The sequence below is a fragment of the Apodemus sylvaticus genome, chromosome X (assembly GCF_947179515.1).
Source record: "Apodemus sylvaticus chromosome X, mApoSyl1.1, whole genome shotgun sequence".
NCBI classification, from domain to species: Eukaryota; Metazoa; Chordata; class Mammalia; order Rodentia; family Muridae; genus Apodemus; species Apodemus sylvaticus.
Window position 1 is genome coordinate 103221064 of NC_067495.1, and position 20619 is coordinate 103241682.

The 20619-nt window shown below is 35.7% G+C and overlaps 1 protein-coding gene across 1 annotated transcript in view; it reads left to right on the forward strand.

Moving 5' to 3' along the window:
- Nucleotides 1–20619, forward strand: part of Col4a5 (collagen type IV alpha 5 chain) — a 222209-nt gene that overhangs the window by 186693 nt on the left and 14897 nt on the right. Inside the window, exons 38-46 of the mRNA XM_052171348.1 lie at nt 946–1026; nt 1766–1864; nt 2886–2936; nt 4128–4313; nt 5994–6002; nt 9964–9972; nt 12776–12909; nt 14821–14893; nt 15503–15574. Of these exons, the coding sequence (XP_052027308.1) occupies nt 946–1026; nt 1766–1864; nt 2886–2936; nt 4128–4313; nt 5994–6002; nt 9964–9972; nt 12776–12909; nt 14821–14893; nt 15503–15574 (714 nt within the window). The remainder of the gene's footprint in view (nt 1–945; nt 1027–1765; nt 1865–2885; nt 2937–4127; nt 4314–5993; nt 6003–9963; nt 9973–12775; nt 12910–14820; nt 14894–15502; nt 15575–20619) is intronic.

Genomic DNA, 20619 nt, shown 5'->3' on the forward strand with positions numbered 1-20619 from the left:
CCCTCTTTTGCCTCTGTAAGGGTGCTCTCTCACCCACCCACCCTCTCCTGCCTCACCTCTCCAGCATCACCCTATGCTGGGCCATTAAGCCTCTTCAGGACCAAGGGCCTCCCCTCCCACTGATGTCAGACAAGGCCATCCTCTGCTACATATGTATCTGGAGCCATGGGTCCCTCCATGTACACTCATTTATTGGTGGTCTAGTCCCTCGGAGCTCTGGGTGGTCAGGCCAGCTGACATGGTTCTTTCTATGGGGTTGCAATGCCCCTCTGCTCCTCCAGTCCTTCTGCCAGCTCCCCCACTGGAGTCTCTGAGCTCAGTCTGATGGTTGGCTCCAAGCACCCACATCTACATTGGTCAGGTGCTGGCAGAACCTTCCAGGGAACTGTGGATTTTTTAAAAAAAAATAGTTTTATATATTGATATTACAATATACATTGTGCATAGATCTGGAACAACTGGCTGTGTCATACATTGCTGTTTTAAATCTGAAATCATTTTTCACTATTTTTAAAATAAAACATGAAATAAATCTTAGTCTGACCTAGAAATTTCACTCCTGGCCATTTACTCAAGATAAAGGCATATATTTCCACAAAAATGCCATGCAAAATGTCCATAGCCACTTTATTAATTATACCTAAAAAAACCCTGGCAACAAAATCACACCCAACAACAAATACTGGATTTAAAGCCAAGTGTTGAATGTAATATTAAAAATTTTATTACAATTACAGTATCACTAGAATTATCTTTTTATTTATGAATATATAATTATATCAACTCCTTATCAAGTTAATTTAAAATTATCCAGCAATCATCAACATGTTTTGGATTCACTTTTGGTCTTTATTATTTCAATGCTAATTCTCTAAATTTAAGCTTCATTTATAGTTCACAAAGTACTGTACTTTTTAAATTCTTAAACTGAGGTTTTTATTCTAGGAACACCAGGGCTTCCTGGACCAAAAGGTATGAATGGTCCTCCTGGTAACCCTGGCCTTCCAGGAGAACCTGGTCCTGTAGGTAAGTATGAAAAAGAACGGTATTGCTGTTCTGTAAGACTAACACTTTTCATAGTCAAATCTGCTCCTGCTCTGAAGAAGAAACATGGTGCTCATTCACTTAACACTTAATATTGGACATGAACTGAATAAATTTCATTCTAAAATTACCAAAATTTATCTCTAGTAGGCATGATTATCCCAGCTCACATTTTCTAGGGAGAGTAATTCTCTCTATGAAGGTCAAGTTGTAGCAACATTTTTGTTTATTGACTTTTAAAATAATTCCCCTGTCTTGACCCTTACCTGTGAAGCACCTCATCACACCTTAACATCTTTCTTCCTGAATTTTCCGAAGTTATATTAAAATGAGATATTGTTATTTATGCTTATCATTACCTTGGTTTATTCTTTCTTCTATAAGATTTCATAATTTAGAGGAGCATTTCAGAAGCACTTGTTACTTTGTGGTTTGAAATATTTGTTGGTTTTTAATTATGGGGTGGGTAGTGTGCCTGAAGGCTACATGTGCCAGTCTGCTGGAGCTGGAATTACAGGGGGTTATGAACCACCTGATGGAGACGATGGGAACAGAACTCAAATCTTGTGGAAGAACTGCAAGTGCTCTTAACATCTGAGCCATCTCTCCAGCCCACTTTGTTACTTTTGGAGAGAATCGATTGGTACTTTCATAGGAAGACTGGAGAAGGATGTGGAAGAAAGCTGAAAGGATCAGTATAACCTGCACTGCTGTTGTTTAGGTGCTGGAGGGCGTCCTGGACCACCAGGACCTCCTGGTGAAAAAGGTAAGCCAGGTCAAGATGGCATTCCTGGACCAGCCGGACAAAAGGGAGAGCCAGGTACTGTAGTTTTTGTCTGTTTGTTTCAGTTTTCTTTTTAATTTTCGAATTTCCTCATGGACTTCTTTGATTGGTCCTTTAAGCTACAGAAAACTCTGTCTTCCTTATAATCTTCTAAAGTCCCACACAGTTCCCCCTTCCTAATTAACTTCTTCCTTGGCATCCTGGAGATAATAGCTCATGTTTGTTGAACAAGTTGCTTTTGTCTGAAGAAAAAAAGTTCTTTATATTGTCCACTTCCTTTTAGAAGAACTGGCCCAGCCATTTTCAAGTGTTTCTTTCATTGTCTCACCTGTACTTACTTTATTTATGCATTTCCATCTAAATGTAAAAAGTGTGCGTGTGTGTGTGTGTGTGTGTGTGTGTGTGTGTGTGTGTTTCTTCTTTTCAAAATGACTGCAGATTGATTAAAGGTTGTCAGTCTTGGTGGAAAGCACCTTTACCCATGGAGCCGTTCTTCCACCTCTGTAGTTTCCTTTCTACAACAACTGACAAATATCAAGTATATTGTGACAACATAAAGAATAATCCTATATCAATCTCCAAAATCGTTTGTTTTCTATGTGCGTGAGTGTTTTGCCCACATGTATGTATAGAACACCATGAGCTTGCCTGGTAAACTCAGAGGCCAGAAGATGTTGGATTCCCAGCAATCAGAGTTAGAGATGGCCCTGAAGCACCATGTGGGATTAGGGAGCTCAACCCAATTCCTCAGCAAGAGCAGCTAAGCTGAAACTCTGTTCCCTATAGTTTTCTTATGTTTGAACTGTTCTGTGTCAGAAGTCAGTCTTCTGGGAAAGAACATTAACTTATTGGTAATGAATGTTTCTAGAATATGCAAGCCCTAGGTCTGTCCAAGAAAAAAAGAAGAAAATGAATGGAGTGAGAATTGAGTTAAGGGGAGAGGGGATTAAAAAGTTAATCTTCAGTATGTTTGATATAATATATAACACTTATTAGAAGAAACATCAACAATCAGCTATTATTATCTATTTGAGATTTTTTTTTTTTACCTTAACAGGTCAACCAGGCTTTGGAATCCCAGGACCTCCTGGACTCCCAGGACTTTCTGGTAAACCTTAACAAAACAAGTTATATTTACCTATAAAATGAAAATATCATTCAGTCCATTTATTTTTCCACCTCTACCATTCACTATTATAAAATACATCTGAAATTTAAAAAAAAAACATAAAGCTCAACCTACTTTTATGGTACTTCTTATTCCTAGCAAATGGCCTATGTTAGTAAGAAAAGACATTCTTATAGAGAATTCAATAAATAGCCTTTCATTCATATCGTAAATACTAGGGACATGATACAGAAAAGAGGAGAAAATTGCAGGAAATTTAGAAGCTTTCATTTGTCCAGAAAACCACTCTTCTCTCTGAAAAAAACAGTATCAGAGTAACATATGAGGCAGTTCTGTACAAATGCATACCAAGAGTAAGAATGTTTCTTGAAAACTCATCATAAAGCTACACATGATGACACACAATTGAGGCTGAAGCAAGGGGATTATATATTCTATGCCACCCTGGGCCTGGGCTATCCAGAGTTCCCAGGTGGGGGTGCATTATGCGTGGATAAATATCTATCTTCCCCCTTTAGTGTGTGATCTTAAAATAAGTCCTAAATACCTAACACAAATCTGAGTAACTACAGGTATGCATGTTGATACCTTGAAATGATCATTGGCAGTTCTATAGAAGCTTTTCTCAAAACTAAAATTCTATCTACTAAAATTTCCATTATCCTTTACATGAAAGTGTAATATACCACTGTTTTATGGTTTGCAAGTATTAGTGTTTTATAATAAAATGTCAAGAGCAGTTTGTCTAGATTATGATTATAAACTTTTAATATCGTAGTATGAATATAATAGCAGCCATTGAATTTCATTAGTCTTAAAATTAGACCCAAAAGCTTTGATAGTTGTCTTCATCCATCTAGAACCCATTCTTGAAGATATTTTTTATACATTTTATATTTGCTCTATCTTTTTCCTCATAACTTCTGGTCACGTTATCATTGCTCTGTGTCCTAATATTAAGGATGTCAGCATTATTTCTCCATTGCTAATAATTACTTCTGATAACAGATACATGTGTGTAATAAAGAGAATAGATTTTGCATGTGTTTGAAGTAAATTTACCCTAGTGAATTTCATTAGCTTATTAAGTAGCTTTAGGCTTATAGGTGAGCTTATAAGTCAGCATTCAGTATTATTGAATGTATTCCTAATTTCACTTTACTTCTACAGGTCCAAAGGGTGATGGAGGAACACCTGGACTTCCAGGAAATCCTGGCCTTCCAGGTCCAAAGGGTGAGCCAGGCTTTCAGGGATTCCCTGGTATGCCAGGTCCTCCAGGTCCTCCTGGTTCTCCTGGTCCTGCTTTGGAAGGTCCCAAAGGAAACCCTGGGCCTCAAGGCCCTCCTGGGAGACCAGGTATGATCATGTGTGGTATGAGAATTGCTCTGTTTACCAGTTCAGTTAGTTCATTTTGCTGGCAGGTTATTGTGTCTTTAAGATTTTAGAATTTGTCACATGAGAACTTCTTTTAAGAAAATAGCTTGATTCATACCTAGCTTGTTGAAACATATACATTCTTTTCAGTAATGCATATATTATTTACCAAACGTTCATCTTGAATGGAAAAAAGAGAAAATGGTGAGGTTTTGTTAGAATTGTTATTAAAGATAACCTGGCATCAAAATGCAACCTGCACCTTTTATAATATTCACTTTCTCAGCATGTCATCACAGAAATCATTCTAGTGATCACCAAGTACATGCTTGTGTTCCATATCAGAAGCTGTTGCTATGGTTCTGTCACATGATCAGCAAATATCACCAAGCACAATAAAAAAAAAAAAAAAAAAAAAAAAAAAAAAAAACTTGATCTCTAGGAACGAGGCAATCACACTTGTCTTTAGCATCCCAGCATGGTCAAATTGATTCATAATCTCTTCCTACCTCACGTGTGCCTCTCCTCTTTCCTGTGCTCACTCTTCAGTAGATGAATTTGCATCCAAGGTTCACGTTCTCATTTTGTGTCTTTGCTGCCACTCCATTCTCCTAATTGGGAAGTGCTCATTCTCACCCCAGGTTAATGTTGCTGAGCTCAATCCTTGTTGATAGCTTATTAAAACATTTGAGGTACTTAATATTCTATTTTGGGGGTAATTGATATTTTTGCTTTTATTATTTTTTTAAAGAAGAGGAACTTGAGATAGAAAGAAACAAAACAATTGTCTTTTCATTGCTCAAGTACTCTTAATTCATTTCTAAAGTATACCATAAAGCTAAAACATTTTTATTGCAAGACTTGAACCTGATTTTACTAATATGTGTCCTAAAAATGTGAATTAAACAGTATAACGTACTGCATTCAGGGCATCACTTTCAAATTCAGACGTAATGCAATTGGACTTGACTGTTTCTGGAAGGTGTTGCTTTTTCCTTTGTTTACCACTGAAGTAAACCAGGGGATAATTCTCAGCCACATTAACTGTCTTGCATGCAATATGAAACACTGAAGCCAGTATCTTGCTTTGTTTGCCTGTCATAATTCAAATAAACCAAACTATTATCCTTTTATATTCTAATTAGCACTGCGGTTATTTGTAACTAGGAATGGAGCTCTAAATTGAGCGTTTCTATAAACTGATAACAGAAAAGCAGTAGTCACAAACGTGCTTCTGCAATCACCGTTTTTAAAGACTAATCAAAGTACTCCAAAGAAGAATGCACATCTAATGAATGTTTAATATCTTGATTTGTTTGTTTATAAACTACAGATCTAAAATAAGGTGTTAAATCAATTTCTCTTATAACGGAATGTTCTGAATTTGAGCTCATAACAATGAACATCATAAAAATGATTTTTTGAACTTTCAAACTATAGTTTGTGTACAGTTTTCATTTTAACATTAATGCTAAATAGATATAGTTTGGTTTATATAAGATGCATGAATATGGACTTTCAGAGAGTTCTATTATTAAATTCAACTTTAACTCGAGAGTATTTAGTATAATACTATAGTTTCTTGATGTTTCTAACAGTTTTGATATTTTCCTTTTTGTTAATGATGACATTGGACCTTGGTGAACTTCCGTCCCTACCCAGGTCCTCCAGGTTAGCTCCTTAACTCCAAAGTAGTAACTGCATGAAATTTGAAATTTTACCTATGTATTTATGTACTTATATTATATATGTGTATATACACATATGTACCTGCTTATAAATATGTGTGTAATGTTTTCAGGTTTCTAAATGTCTTTTAAGAACATATGCCAATTCAGTTTTTAAATGGTGGCCTAAACCTGTCAGAATATTATAGTACCAAGTATTTCTCTTGGAATTGTTCTACATTATCCAATTATAAAGATGAACTAAATTAAGTGCTTCAAAATTCATACTTCTGTGTCATTTTTAACTTAAATTTTATAGTATTCAATTTTGTCAAAGGATGCTTCTTCTTTGTTAGTATTTTTGTTATTGCCTTATAAACTTTTAATGCAATGAAATTAAATTCATTCAGAAAAGCATTTAATAGTAATAATAGTAATAATAATGATTATCAGATCCTATGGATGATGCAATCCTTGATTTTCTAAACACACACACACACACACACACTCCTCTATAAGGTTTTCAAACAGCTTCACATTTTGGCTTGTCACATATTTTCAAAGGTTTACACATTTTTTAATCTTCTGAGCACATTTGTGTGTCTGTATATGGGTTGCAGGTGCCTACTAATATCTGAGGCATAAGACTCACCTGGAGCTGAAGTCATAAACAGTTGTGAGCTGTCTAAAATGAATACAGGGAACTGAACTTTGCAAGAGCAGCATGTACTCTTAATGATTGAGCCATCTCTCCAGGTTCTTTGTCACATAATTTTTAAATTGCTTTGCTGTGAAAAAGAACTAATAAGCATAAAGAAAAAATATAACTTAGTGTAACCAGCACAGGTTAAAGGTTCACAGTCACATATATGGTCATCACACATGTGGTAGGAAATTATGCCAAAGAAAAATTACCAAAAGTTACTCAATGGCGCTTAAAAAATGTTTTGCTTTCTAGTTTGCTTTTTTTTTAATGTGTACCTAATCTGGTACAACCCACTCTGGAAATCAGTCTGGCGGTTCCTCAGAAAACTGGGCATGATACCACCAGAGGACCCTGTTATATCACTCCTGGGCATATACCCAGAGGTTTCCCCGGCATGCAATAAGGACACATGCTTCACTATGTTCATAGCAGCCTTATTTATAATAGCCAGAAGCTGGAAAGAACCCAAATGTCCTTCAATGAAGGAATGGATACAGAAAATGTGGTGTATTTACACAATGGAACACAACTCAGCAATTAAAAACAATGAATTCATGAAATTCTTAGGCAAATGCTTGGAACTGGAAAATATCATCCTAAATGAGGCAACCCAATCACAAAATAACACACATTGTGATCACTGTTAAGTGGATATTAGCCCAGAAGCTCTGAATACCCAAGACACAATTAACATATCAAATGATGTCCAAGAAGAAGGAAGGAGAGTCCCCTGGTCCTGGAAAGGCTAAGTGCAGCAGTGTAGGGAAATACCAGGACAGGGAAGCAGGAAGGGGTTGGTTGGGGAACAGGGGGAGGGAAGAGGGCTAATGGGACTTTTGGGGGGAGGGGGATCCTGGAAAGGGGAAATCATTTGAAATGCAAATAAAGAATATATGGAATAAAAAATAATTAAAAAAAAGAAAATAGCTAGGTCATGGCTACACATCTCATTGGGGTTTTATGTGCCTTAAGTGATTGTGAATAAGTTGTCATTTAGAACATTTATGATGAAAGAGGCATTAAATCTATGTGAAATTTTTTTAAAAAGAAAAGAAAAAAGAAAAGAAAAGTTAACCATGGAGACCTCAATATATTTATTATTTTTCAAGATAAATAGTCGTTTTCTCCTTTGTAGAAAGGAAGTAAAATGGGTCAAAGTATAATTCGGAGATATGGCTTTTGAAAATGGGGAGACCTTTTTTATTGGTATTTTCTTTATTTACATTTCAAATGTTATCCCCTTTCCAGGTTTCCCCCCAAAACCCTCTATGCTGTCCCCCTCCCCCTGCTTCTATGAGGGTGCTCTCCCACCCACCCACCCACTCCCACCTCCCCACCCAGGCATTCCCCTACACTGGGGCACTGAGCCTTCACAGGACCAAGGGCCTCTCCTCCCACTCTGACAAGGCCATCCTCTGCTACATATGTAGCTGGATCCATGGGTCTCTCCATGTGTACCCTTTGGTTGAAGAATAAAGAGAAAAGTAGCCCAATACTTTTAAAACCAATTTAACAACTTCCCATGTGTTAAACATGATCAAATTATAGTTATTGAAATCTAGCCTCTCTGATGTTTACAATAGGTGAAGAAAGCAACTTTGAGTGGAAATTAGAATTAAAATATAACAGTTAACTCTATAACCTACCTTCAGTTTCTTTTTTAGTTAAATTTAAGTACATGATTTGAAAAATAGCAAATTGAGGCTTCATACATAAAATTGACTTGGCATATCACTTATTAATATGTAGCCCTTTAGAAATTAAACTCTTAGAAATTTTGCTATGATATGGTCCAAAGTTTCCCTTGCTGATGAATCATTAAGATGTCTCATATCAATAAAATTTCTGAATATTCTTATTATTGAATCATTCTAAAGGTAATATTCATATAACATATCTTCACTCTAATAGAAATTCTAATCTAGCTAATTGAGTGTCCAGACTATAAGTCGTTGGCTAATTTGTTCTATGTGGCTTGGAGATTATTTACATAAACTGAAATATATTATTCTACGTTTCAATTCTCAAGTGCTCCTAAATTTTTGGTTTTAATCATCATTGTGTTTTTTAGCATCTTACACATATTCAGACATTAGTTCTATATTTTGAAACTTGACATTGATCCTTATATAAACAAGACAGTATAGATTTTTCATTACATTCAGAGAGATCAAATTGTCTATAGTCATATAGTTACAAAGAAGCATGGTCAAGAGGAAGTTCCAAGGTCTTTTAACACCTGGTACTCAATGGTCTAGCACCATTTATTCTCTTTAAAATTCAATGTTTGTAAATCATAGCAAGAATTCTAAGAAAAGACAAATTGTGTTGAGTTAATTGATACTAACCAAAGAATGTTCTACGGGTAGATTTTAATATTGATACATAATGCTCCTTCTTCAAATGGTGAATAGTCTAATAATACATCCATTGAATAATAGTTTTTTTAAAAAGTTGTTGTAATACTTAAAATGGCTTGGGGTAGGGTACTGCATGCCACAATATTTTGAAAGTACCCTTTTACTAATAGTCTTCATATCACTGGAAAATTGGAATATTTATTTTTAAGTTCAATGGCTGTTTATGCTTAAGTACTTATAACAAATACTCATGGAAGATGACTTCCTGATTTATTATGAAAACTTAAAATATGTCTTTATAAAAGGTATTTGAATAGGGCAAACAAAAGCAAAAGTGGTAATGATATGCCCTGGTTTTATTTTTCTGTTGAATCACAGGTGAGCTTTCTAATTATATGTTTGCCTGTGAGGTTTGGAAAGTTGACTGTTCCTATCATATTGGTTCACTCTGAACATCAAAATACATTTTTACATTATGTTTGTATCAAAGGATGGCAGAGGTTTAAATATTTGTTCACAGTTACTTTGTTAAAGAAAATGAAGGCTTTTGGTAAAATGGTACTATCTTATCAACTTTAATGTTTTGAGAAGCTAATGTTTAGAAATGTCCAGTAGTAATGTTAACATAGTCTCCTAAATAGATCTTCCCTCCTATTAATGGCCAACAGCTTATTCTAGAGAATAATCTAATTTAAAAATCTATAGTTCTCTATATTTCTGTATGGTTCTGTTTGCCTGTTGATTGTGCTGTAGGTATAAGAAATGATTACAAAGAGAATTATTGTTCAACTTGATCTATAACGTGAACCACTTCTAACTCATAATCTTATTTTGTACTGTGTGGTGTCTGATACTGCTAACATCGATCTTTGGGCTTTGGTGAACTCTGATCTTCCCAGGTTTTCAAGGTTAGACTCTTCACTGGTCAGTTTTCTCTTTTATTAAATGCTTTATATGTGTTATAAGATAAATGCACTTTATTATTGTAATTCACAAGTTATTGAAAAGTGATATTATCCTCAAATACTACCCTATTGGGTTTTGACATTTTTGACTTATTTATAATTGATACAATATCAGATTTTTTTGTGGTCTGATTGTTTGTAATCAGTACTTCTATATAAATACCTGGTAAAACTTAAATAGCCATACAAACACCTTTACACTGTAAACTGCATTAAAATATTTAGCTAAGAAGCATCTGGATAATTTCTAATCTCTGCATGTGGATTTTATTTTCTTTAACTTTTTTGCCCACAGTTTCCCTAAGCTGTGTGATCATAGCCATTTTCGATAATAGAGGAAGAACCTTATTAGATACAGTTAAAATGAAACTCTTGTTTTTACTAGAATCCTAATTTAATTTTTGGACACAGTACAAATATCATGTCTGTGATGACATAAAATTCTCAGTATTTTCTTTTAGTTGATAATAGAGCAGCATCTTTTCATCAAATGATGCAGTGTTCAAGAAACTCCAAATAGGGAATGATGACATGCAAAGGTTTATTTTTCTCTATCTTATATCTTCCCTTATCGTTGTGATTGGGTTGGTATAGAGACTATTCAGTTTTAGCATAACAGCTTAAATTGTTACTAGACTTCTAGCCCAATTTGTACAAATTACTGAGTTTATTTAGAATACCGTATTCTAGTGTATTTAAGCTAAGCAACTGTGGTTTGTTTTTTTCAATTACAAAGTAACCCTAAACATTTCTTTACAATTGCAAAAGGAATTTTTATGATTGTGATGTCTATTTGCCAAGCTAAGGTGATTGTTTGATTTAAGTTGTCTAAATGTCAAAATTAATTGCTGTCTTCTTCTTTATCATAATCAGATAATTACCACATTATGAAACCACTTAAAAATTCTTTAATCATTAAACATATCATAAAATCAATCTTATCTTTAATTTCAATACTAATAATTAATAGGAATCATAACTATAAAAACATCAACATTTCATGGTTCTTATTATTTGGTAGGCACTGAACTAAATATATTTTACCTGCTATTTCACTTAGTCTTTCCAAACAGGTAAAAGCCAAGGCTATTTTTGTTTCTATTTCATAGAAGAAATTGAAGCCAAAAAGATTAATAATCTTGTTAAGGTCACAGAGTTAATCACTGATGGAGCTGAGATTTGAACCCAGCATTGTAATTCCATTATCCCGTGCCTCTAATCTCTGTGGTATTCTATCTTGTTGGTGTATTTTCATTGATCTAGAGTTATGAAAATTAGGGATGATCATGAAAGATAAGATTAGAGATTAATTAAAGATTAATTTCATGTCAAAAATAAGACCCTTTGTCTACTCATAAACACCAGCACACTCTTTTAAATTCCCTATATGTATAGGTTAGATAGGATTCCTTTAAATATCGTACCTATACAAAACACTTTTTTTCTTGAAATAAATTTTTAAACATTAAGGCTTCCATAGGAGAGAAGATGTATGTGCTAGCTTGCCTGAGGCTTTGAAATTATTTTCTTAAGACAAAAGTAAATAGCCTCAGCCTCAGCCACTAAGCACTCTACAAACACAGCATTTTCCCCTTCCTTCTTCCAAAAGGCTTGCCCAGTGATCAAGGCACCTGGTTGCTTAAGGGAACTGATATCTTTATTTAGAATGATATGTTAAAAATATAGTACAAAATTTTAAAACCCCATGGAAATATTTTGGAATAAATTTTATATGTACTGTATTGAAACAATAAATATATGTCATTTAAAACATATCCCATGTGCCAAACATATCAGAAAAATGAACTTAAAGTTGGTGTGCTTAACTGTGTTAACTGCTCAATAAGTCAGTGCTCAGATGTTAGGTGTTGGCCTAGCAGACATAAGGCCTCATGCTAGACCCACACAATAAAAAAAAAATGCATAGTAGTGAAAGATAAATGAATATATCTTCTTACAAACAATGCAGTTGAACTTTTTGTTGTACTGAAAAATTAATCCAGGACTTAGTCAAATGCTACATTTTCATCCCTAAGTAATTTAATTTTAGTCTCAGTAAGAGGAATGGCTTGAATTCCTGATTGTGCTACAATAGTCATTCTCTAAGTGTTGGTCATGCAGCCAGCAGCACTAAGTATTAAAGGGCATATTATTGGGCACCCTTCCCAATGATACTGAAACCAATACTCCAGGATGTGACCCAGGAAACTGTTTTGACATCTTCCATCCTACAGAAGCATACTGCAATATGAGACTAATGCTAGCCTATGTCTCATTTCAATCTGAGTCAAACACTCTCACATGGATTACAGAAGCAAGCATCATATCCAGAGTTACTTTAGATCTGACTTTACTATGTTTAATAGAAAACAAAATACAAAGGTCTGAGGAGATGCTGCTGACTCCCTATCATTGGTAGACTAGTTGACTAATATGCATGAATCCCCCAAGATGGCATAAGCTAGATCTTGTGGTCCATCCCTGTAATCCTAGCACTTGGGAGGTAGGACAGGCAGATCAGAAGTTCAAGGCCATTTTTCTGCAATAATGAGTTTAATAATAACCTGAGATACACGAGGCACTGTTCAAGAAAAGAATGTAAACCAAAAGGGTCTACAAACCAGCATTAATAACAAAAACGTCTACACCTCTGTATTTTATCTCACAAACTAACATAAAAGTGAGTGATATTTTAAAAACCTGGAATTCTATACTAATATCTGGCCATTTGTTGTGCATTACCAAGGTCCACCAGGTACAGAAGGTCCTCGTGGTCCCCCTGGAAATGGAGGTATTAAAGGAGAGAGGGGAAATCCAGGCCCACCTGGGCAACCAGGCTTGCCTGGTTTGAAAGGAGATCAAGGACCACCAGGACTCCCGGTAAGCAATGAGACCAGGCATTTGATGGTAAGATAGTGTGGGTGACAGCTTTCAAAATGGGAATTCTGAGCAGCAGAATTTTACTAACGCTCACCACATGGCTCACTGGTGAAGTTGAAAGAAAATAGAAGGCAATGTTCCTTGTCTTCCCACTAAATAGTCTTTGCTGTTTTATACCAAAAGAGTTTTGGTGAGAGTAAACCTATGAAAAGGAAACTTACGTATATACACATCAGTATATTGTATTTTGGATTAATGCACCCATAGGAAAGTAATTATAGTGAGTAGGAATAGCTTAGACTTTGAAATTAGAGTCAGGGTCAGGTTTCATCTGCACAATTTTTCCAAGTTTAAGTTTCTTTTTTATATAACCACAGTGCAATTATAAACTTTGCAAAATTGAACGGAAGTCAACTATTTTAATTTCTACTATTACTATTCTGCTTTTATCAGTTGGTCTAGTAATAATATATATTTTAGCATTACTTTCTGTAGGTAGGTGTCAAGACCAAATCATGTATTCCATTTAACTGCTGTGTCTATTTATTCTATAATATGAAATAATCCCTTGGCATTTTTTCTTTCATGACTTTAATACTTAAAAAGTGTAGCTTCCCCTCACTTTAAAAATGTAGAAGATAGCGTTATCTGGCATCCCTGGGAGGGGAGCCCCTTGGTCCTGTTGAGACTTGATGACCTAGGAGAATGGCAGGCTGCTGAGGCAGGAGTGGGTGGGTGGGTTGGGGAGCACCCTCCTAGAGGAAGGGGGAGGGAGGAGGGGATGGGGACTTGTGGAGAGGAAACTGGGAAGAGGGATAACATTTGAAATGTAAATAAAATAATTGGTAAAAAAAAAATAAAATGAGCCTTCTTTTGTCTGATTTGTCATTTTAATTAAATTCAGGTTGTGTATCCTTAGCTAGAATGCTGCAAAAGTGACAAAAATACTGTCCTCATCAAGATTTCTCCATATGTTTAGAATCTATTAATGAGTTTTGAATGGAAAATTTCTACTGGGTTAATGGCAAAAATGGTGATTTTGTAAACTTTGCACTATCTCCACATGTACCATTTAGTCCTATTGTAGGCAAGAGATGTCCCTTCTATTCTATGCAGTCATACATTTATTATGAATATAGGCTCATGTTTTTTTCCCAGTGGTTTGTAAATTTTGAAACCGTCATTGCTTATTTTGATATTCTCATTATTCCAGATTTGATAGCCATAGCGAGCTGGATCTGATGACATTCTGACATGCTTCTAAAACTGCTTTTTCTTTGACACTTTCTTATATTTTGACATAAAATACATTCTCACCTTAAGCCTTTTTCAGTCCTACTATTAAACGCTTCATAGTTCTACAGTTAGTGTACTATAGTGGCCTCTTCAATCATCTTGACATTATGTTTTCCCTTTTAGATTCTTAAGCTATTCTCTCTCTCTTCCTCCCTTGCCCTCTCTCTATCTCAGTTTTTGTTGCTTTCTCTACTATCAGTGGCTCCTCAACCTATAGTCTCTAGATTATATTTGCCAAGTCTTTCAAACTTTATGATTTCTGAATCTATCACTCCAGATCTAGAGTACCAAAAAAAGTGCTTTTTAATAACCATTACTTACTAAACACTTTATATCATCAATTTTCTAAGCATTTACCAAGAACTTTGCCATTTGATCCTACCCACTACTCCATAAAGTAAGCATACTACTATTTTCTCCATGCTGCAGAGGAGAAAGAAACTATGGGTGAAAGGTTAAAATATCACAAGTAATAAGCAGAGTGAGAATTTGGATCCTTCCAGTTTAACTGGAAGAACAGCTCTCTAAGCCACTGTGCAATAATTGAATCTTTATTCCCCTTTCTTTACTCTGCCCTAGTTATGATTCTAACACCAATGATTTTCATTTATTTAGGGTAACCCTGGCCGGCCAGGTCTTAATGGAATGAAAGGAGATCCTGGTCTCCCTGGCGTTCCAGGATTCCCAGGTATTTGAAAGAATGGTTTAAGGTTTTCCTGTAAATTTTCAAGTATTTTTATTCATTCTCTGAACATTCCATATATTCAATATATTGTTATCATAAGCACCTCCACTACCTTCCTCCAGCTCACTGCATCTGTCCCTTTCCCAACTTCAGGTTATTATTGCTACTACTACTACTACTACTATACTATATACTATGTGTTATATGCTACATGCTATATAGTATATACTATATATACTATATATACTATATATACTATATATACTATATATACTATATATACTATATATACTATATATACTATATATACTATACATACTATACATACTATACATACTATATATAATATATATACTATATACTATATATACTATATACTATGCTACTATATTTCTATAGGAGGAGGAGGAGGGGTAGTAGTAATAGTAGTAGTAGTAGTTGTTGTTGTTGTTGTTGTTGTTATTCTAGTACTAAACAATCCCCTAAGTCCAACTAGTGCTGACCGTATTAAGTTACTTTGGAAAAATCTGTTTTTTGTTTTGTTTTGTCTTATTCTCCTACATAGGGTTGTCTTGTTGTTATGCAGTTTTATTTTATATATCATCTTTCCAGGAATGAAAGGACCCATTGGAGTACCAGGCTCAACTGGCCCTGATGGGGAACCAGGTCTTACTGGGCCTCCAGGTAAGAATTTTTCTTCTCCTAAGGCTGTTTATACCTGATACTTAGAAACATGAAAGACTTGTTAAAGTATCCATTCTGTTTTTCCAAATTATCAACATGATTTTCTTATTAACATCATTTTCTAATTTCTTAAACTCTTTAATTCATTCTACTGTATTGATCACCACCTTATTTAACTTAAGCTAGAAGTGCCTAGCCCCATCCCACAGTAAGAATGCTAGCCAGCATGAATGGAGCTTCCAGATGAGGCCTAGCTTGATTTCTCTGAATTCTATAATTCAAGTCTGTGGTGTCTTCAGCAATAGGGCCTTACCATCAAGTTTTGGGTAACCAAGAGCCTGTAATGTTTGGACGTGGCCTATGGTAACTCACTGTCCAATAACTTCAAAGGAAGTGACTCATTCCCTGCACTGGACTTTTCGTTTGTTAACCTCTACTAGAGGTATTGATGTTCTGGTACTGAGTACCTATATTTTAACTCGTGTGTGTGTGTGTGTGTGTGTGTGTGTGTGTGTGTGTGGACGTGTATGTGTGTACATGCCTGTGTATGTGTGAATTTCTGTAATAGTACATTTCCATGTAATGTTTTCAAAGTATTTAATGTTACTATTCATCCTGATTGCCCCTCCTCTACACTGCCCTTCTGTAATAGTACATTTCCATGTAATGTTTTCAAAGTATTTAATGTTACTATTCATCCTGATTGCCCCTCCTCTACACTGCCCTTCCATTTCTGACTTCAATTTAGCCCTTACCATTACTAGTCCCTTTCAACGCTTAATAACCATGTTTACTATCTCTCCTCCTCTGAAATTTCCTCTCTGTTGTCTGTTATTACTTTCCTGACTTCTATGGATATTCCAAATGAAACACTCATCTGATGGCTTAAAGCTAACATCCACAGATTAGAGAAAGCATGCCATTTTTTTTCTGGGTATGGGTTCCCTACTCAGTAACCCAATGATTGTTTCTAGCACCATTCATTTATCTGCAAATTTCATGTTAACAATTTCTTAATATTTGAATAATATGAATATATTACATTTTAAATACCTTTTTATCAGTTGATCAATATCTCTAGGCTGTTTTCTTTTCCTGGCTGTTGTGAAGAGAACAGCAATAAACATCAATGAGCAGATTGTTCATTGCTCAAAAGTAATATAACCAGATCACATGTAGACCTGTCTCTAGCTTTCTGAATAACCTCCCATGATTTTCATATTGGCAGCACAAGAATGTACTCCTACCAACAGCAAACAAGTATTCCTCTTTTCCCATACCATGCCAACAGTTCTCATTTTGGTTTGTATTGGTTGTTTGTGTATATTATATGTGTATGTATATGTATATTTTTTACATTATAGACATTCTTATTGGGTAAGATGAAACCTCAAAGTGTTTTAATTTGCATTTCCTTGATATCTAAATATGTTCAGCATTTTAAATGATTTTATATCCTGTGTTTATTGTATATATGTTTAGGATTACTATGTCTTATTGTTGGATTTTTTTCCCCTTAAATGAGTATAAAATTTCCCTCTGTTTCTTCTGATTAGTTTTGGCTTTAAATTTACTCCATCAGATATTTGAGGAGCTACACTATATGTATTTTTGATCCATTTTCTTGGAATATTTTTCCATCCTTTTACCCTAAAATGGTATCTATTATTGGTCATTAGGTATGTTCCTTGGTGTCAACAACAACAAAAGAGATGGATCTTGTTTTCTGATCCAATCTGTTAATCTTTGTCACTTTATTGGAGAGTTCAGAACATTAAATGTTATTGAACAATATACACTGATTTCTGTTATCTTGTGTTTTGTGATCTTTTATTAGGCTTCTTTTCATCCTGGATTCTGAAATTTTTAAAATCTGTTCCATGTGCTTGGGGATCATTAACTTTCTCTACTGACCTAAGTATTCCTGGAAGTATCCTCTGAAAAGCTAGCTTATGGATCATAAATACTTTAAATATAATTTTATCCTATAAAGTTTTCCTTCTTCCTATTATAACTGATAGTTTCAGTGGATATAGCAGCCTGGGCTGTTTTTTTTTTAATTTATTTAATTTTTTACAGTCCAGATTTTAACCCCTGCTCCCAGTCCACCCTACAACTATTCCACATCCCATACCTCCTCCCCACTCCCCTGTCTCTACGTGGATGTCCCTAGCCCCCTCCCACCCTCCTGACCTCTAAACACCCTGGGGCCTCCAGTCTCTTGAGAATTAGGTGCATCTTCTCTGAATGAACACAGAATCATCAGTCCTCTACTGTATGTGTGCTAGGGGCCTCATGTCAGCTGGTGTATGCTGCCTGGTTGGTGGTCCAATATTTGGGAGATCTTGAGGGTCCAGATTAATTGAGACTGCTGGTCCTCCTACAGGGTCGCCCTCCTCCTCAGCTTCTTTCAGCCTTCAGCCTTTCCCTAATTTCAGTGGTTGGGTGCAAATATCTGCATCTGACTCTTTCAGCTTCTTGTTGGGTCTTCTGGAGTGCTGTCATGTTAGCCCCCTTTCTTGGCCTCAGTAATAGTGTCAGGCCTTGGGACAACCTCCCCCCCCCCCCCCCCCCGGCCCAGAGCTGGATCCCACGTTGGGTCTGTCGCTGGACCTTCTGTTCCTCAGGCTCCTCTCCATTTCCATCCCTGCAGTTCTTTCAGACAGGAACAATTATAGATCAGAGTTGTGACTGTGGGATGGCAACCCCCTCCCTCATTTGATGCCCTGTCTTTCTGCTGGAGGTGGGCTTTGTACGTTTTCTCTCTTTTCTGAGGCATCCTCACTTGGGCACTTCAGCTTGTTGACCTTTTTGAGTTCTGTGGCTAATATCCACTTAATAGTGAATACATATATCATGCATGTCTTTTGGGTCTGAGTTACCTCACTCAGGATGACATTTTTTAGTTCCATCCATTTGCTTGCAAAACTCAGAAAGTCCTAGTTCTTAATAGCTGAGTAGTATTCCATTCTGAAAATGAACCACATTCTCTGTATCCATTCTTCTGCATGGGACAGCTGGGTCGTTTCCAGCTTCTGGCTATCACAAATAAGGTCTCTATGAACATAGCGCAGTACGTGCCCCTGTGGCAGGGTGGGGCATCTTTTGGGAATATTTCCAAGAGTAGTATTGCTAGGTCTTCAGGTAGATCTATTTCCAGTTTTCTGAGGAACCTCCAGACTGATTTCCAGAGTATTTGTACCAGTTTGCAATCCCTCCAGCAATGGAGGCGTATTCCTCTTTTTCCATATCCTCTCCAACATGTGTTATCATCTGAGGTTTTAGATCTTAGCCATTCTGATTGGTATAAGGTGGAATCTCAGGATCGTTTTGATTTGCATTCTTTGATCAATAAGGACTGTGAACATTTCTTTAGGTGCTTCTCAGCTATTCTAGACTCCTCTGTTGTAAAATCTCAGTTTAGTTTTATACCCCATTTTTTTGATTGTGTTGTTTGGTTTTTTGATGATTAGCTTCTTGAATGCTTTATATAATTTAGATATTAGCTTTCTATAGATGTGGGGTTAGTGAAGATTTTTTTCCCAATCTTTCATTTGCCAATTTGTCTTATTGACTACATCCTTTGCCTTAAAGAAGCATTCCAGTTTCATGAGGTCCCATTTATCAATTCGTGAACTTAGAGCATAAGCCATTGGAGTTCTGTTTAGGAAATTTATTTTCTGTACCCTTTATGTGTGCTTTTTCTCCTTCTATACCTATTCTTCTTAGATTTTGTCTTTTTATACTGGCCCAGCGTTCCTGTATCTTCCATTATTGGAATTTTTGGATTTGACATTTTCTTTGGCTGAGTGATCCAATTCTTCTACCTATTCTTCAAGACCTAATATTTTTCTCTTCCACTTGGCCTAAACTAATGGTAAAGCTTTCATCTAAATTTGTTTGAATTTCTGAATATTTCATTTCAAGAGTTTTCATTTTGACATTTTGTCAGAAGTTCTATCTCTTTGCTAAATACTCTTTTCATATATTGAATTGTGTTTATTATTTAACTGTTTTTTGAGTGCTTCATTCAAGAATTTATTCTTACCTTTTCAACTTCCTTGATAATTCTCTTTATTACTATTTTGAAATACTTCGTTACATATCTTCTGATTCACTTTTCTCAGGGAACATTACTACAGGGGTATTAATATTTTGTGGAGACGTATTGTTAAGATTATTCATGTTTGTATGTCTGTGATGGGAATCTTGAAATAGGATTTTTTCTCTCCTTTGTATAGTGGATATTTGAAGCTCTGTCTCCTATAACCCCAATTTATCATGTAATAGACCAGATGTATAGAACTTACTGTTTAGTCTTTGGGCACTTTAGTGTTGATGGTAAATGGGGTTTCAGAAGTAGTCCCAGCTAAAGCACAAGCTAAGTGAATTTTCTAAGCACCCAAATAAGCCTTTTTGTAAAGTTAGAAAATCCTCACAGCAGATCTTCATAAGTGTTGAGGGAATGTTCTCAGGACTGATCCTCAAGCAGTCGATGCTAGTAGAATTGATAATACAAGTCTAAGTTCCCTACCTGAAGGAGAGGAGCAGTGTAGGCACATGGGGAACAAGGGTGTGTATACTGCTAATTCTTAGAAAGTGACAGGCTTTAGGAAAATGATGGAGTTGGTAACCAGTATCCTTGATTCTGCATTGACAATGGGACAGTGGTCCATGGCAGCCTTGGATGGAATTGGCAGCTATAATCTGGGGGGTTTTTTGACTAGGGAGGAGAATAAGAGTTCTCAGCATGGAAGGATGGAGTTAACTGTGTGAGTCTGGAGTTTCCATCCAGATGATGGATTCCTGAAGGTGGGTCAGAAGGGTGGAATGGGCTGATTTTATTTTTCTTGATGAAATGATTATGATTTCCACAGATACACTTATGTTTACATGGTAGCAGTTAAATGCATTTATTTATTTGTTTTATTTCATTTATTTATTTATGTCATGCAGATGCATCTTCTGATCATAGGCCAATTTGGCATCTGTTTCTCCAGACATTTTCTCTCCACCAACTTTACTTTTATGCGTTTTGCTTATTA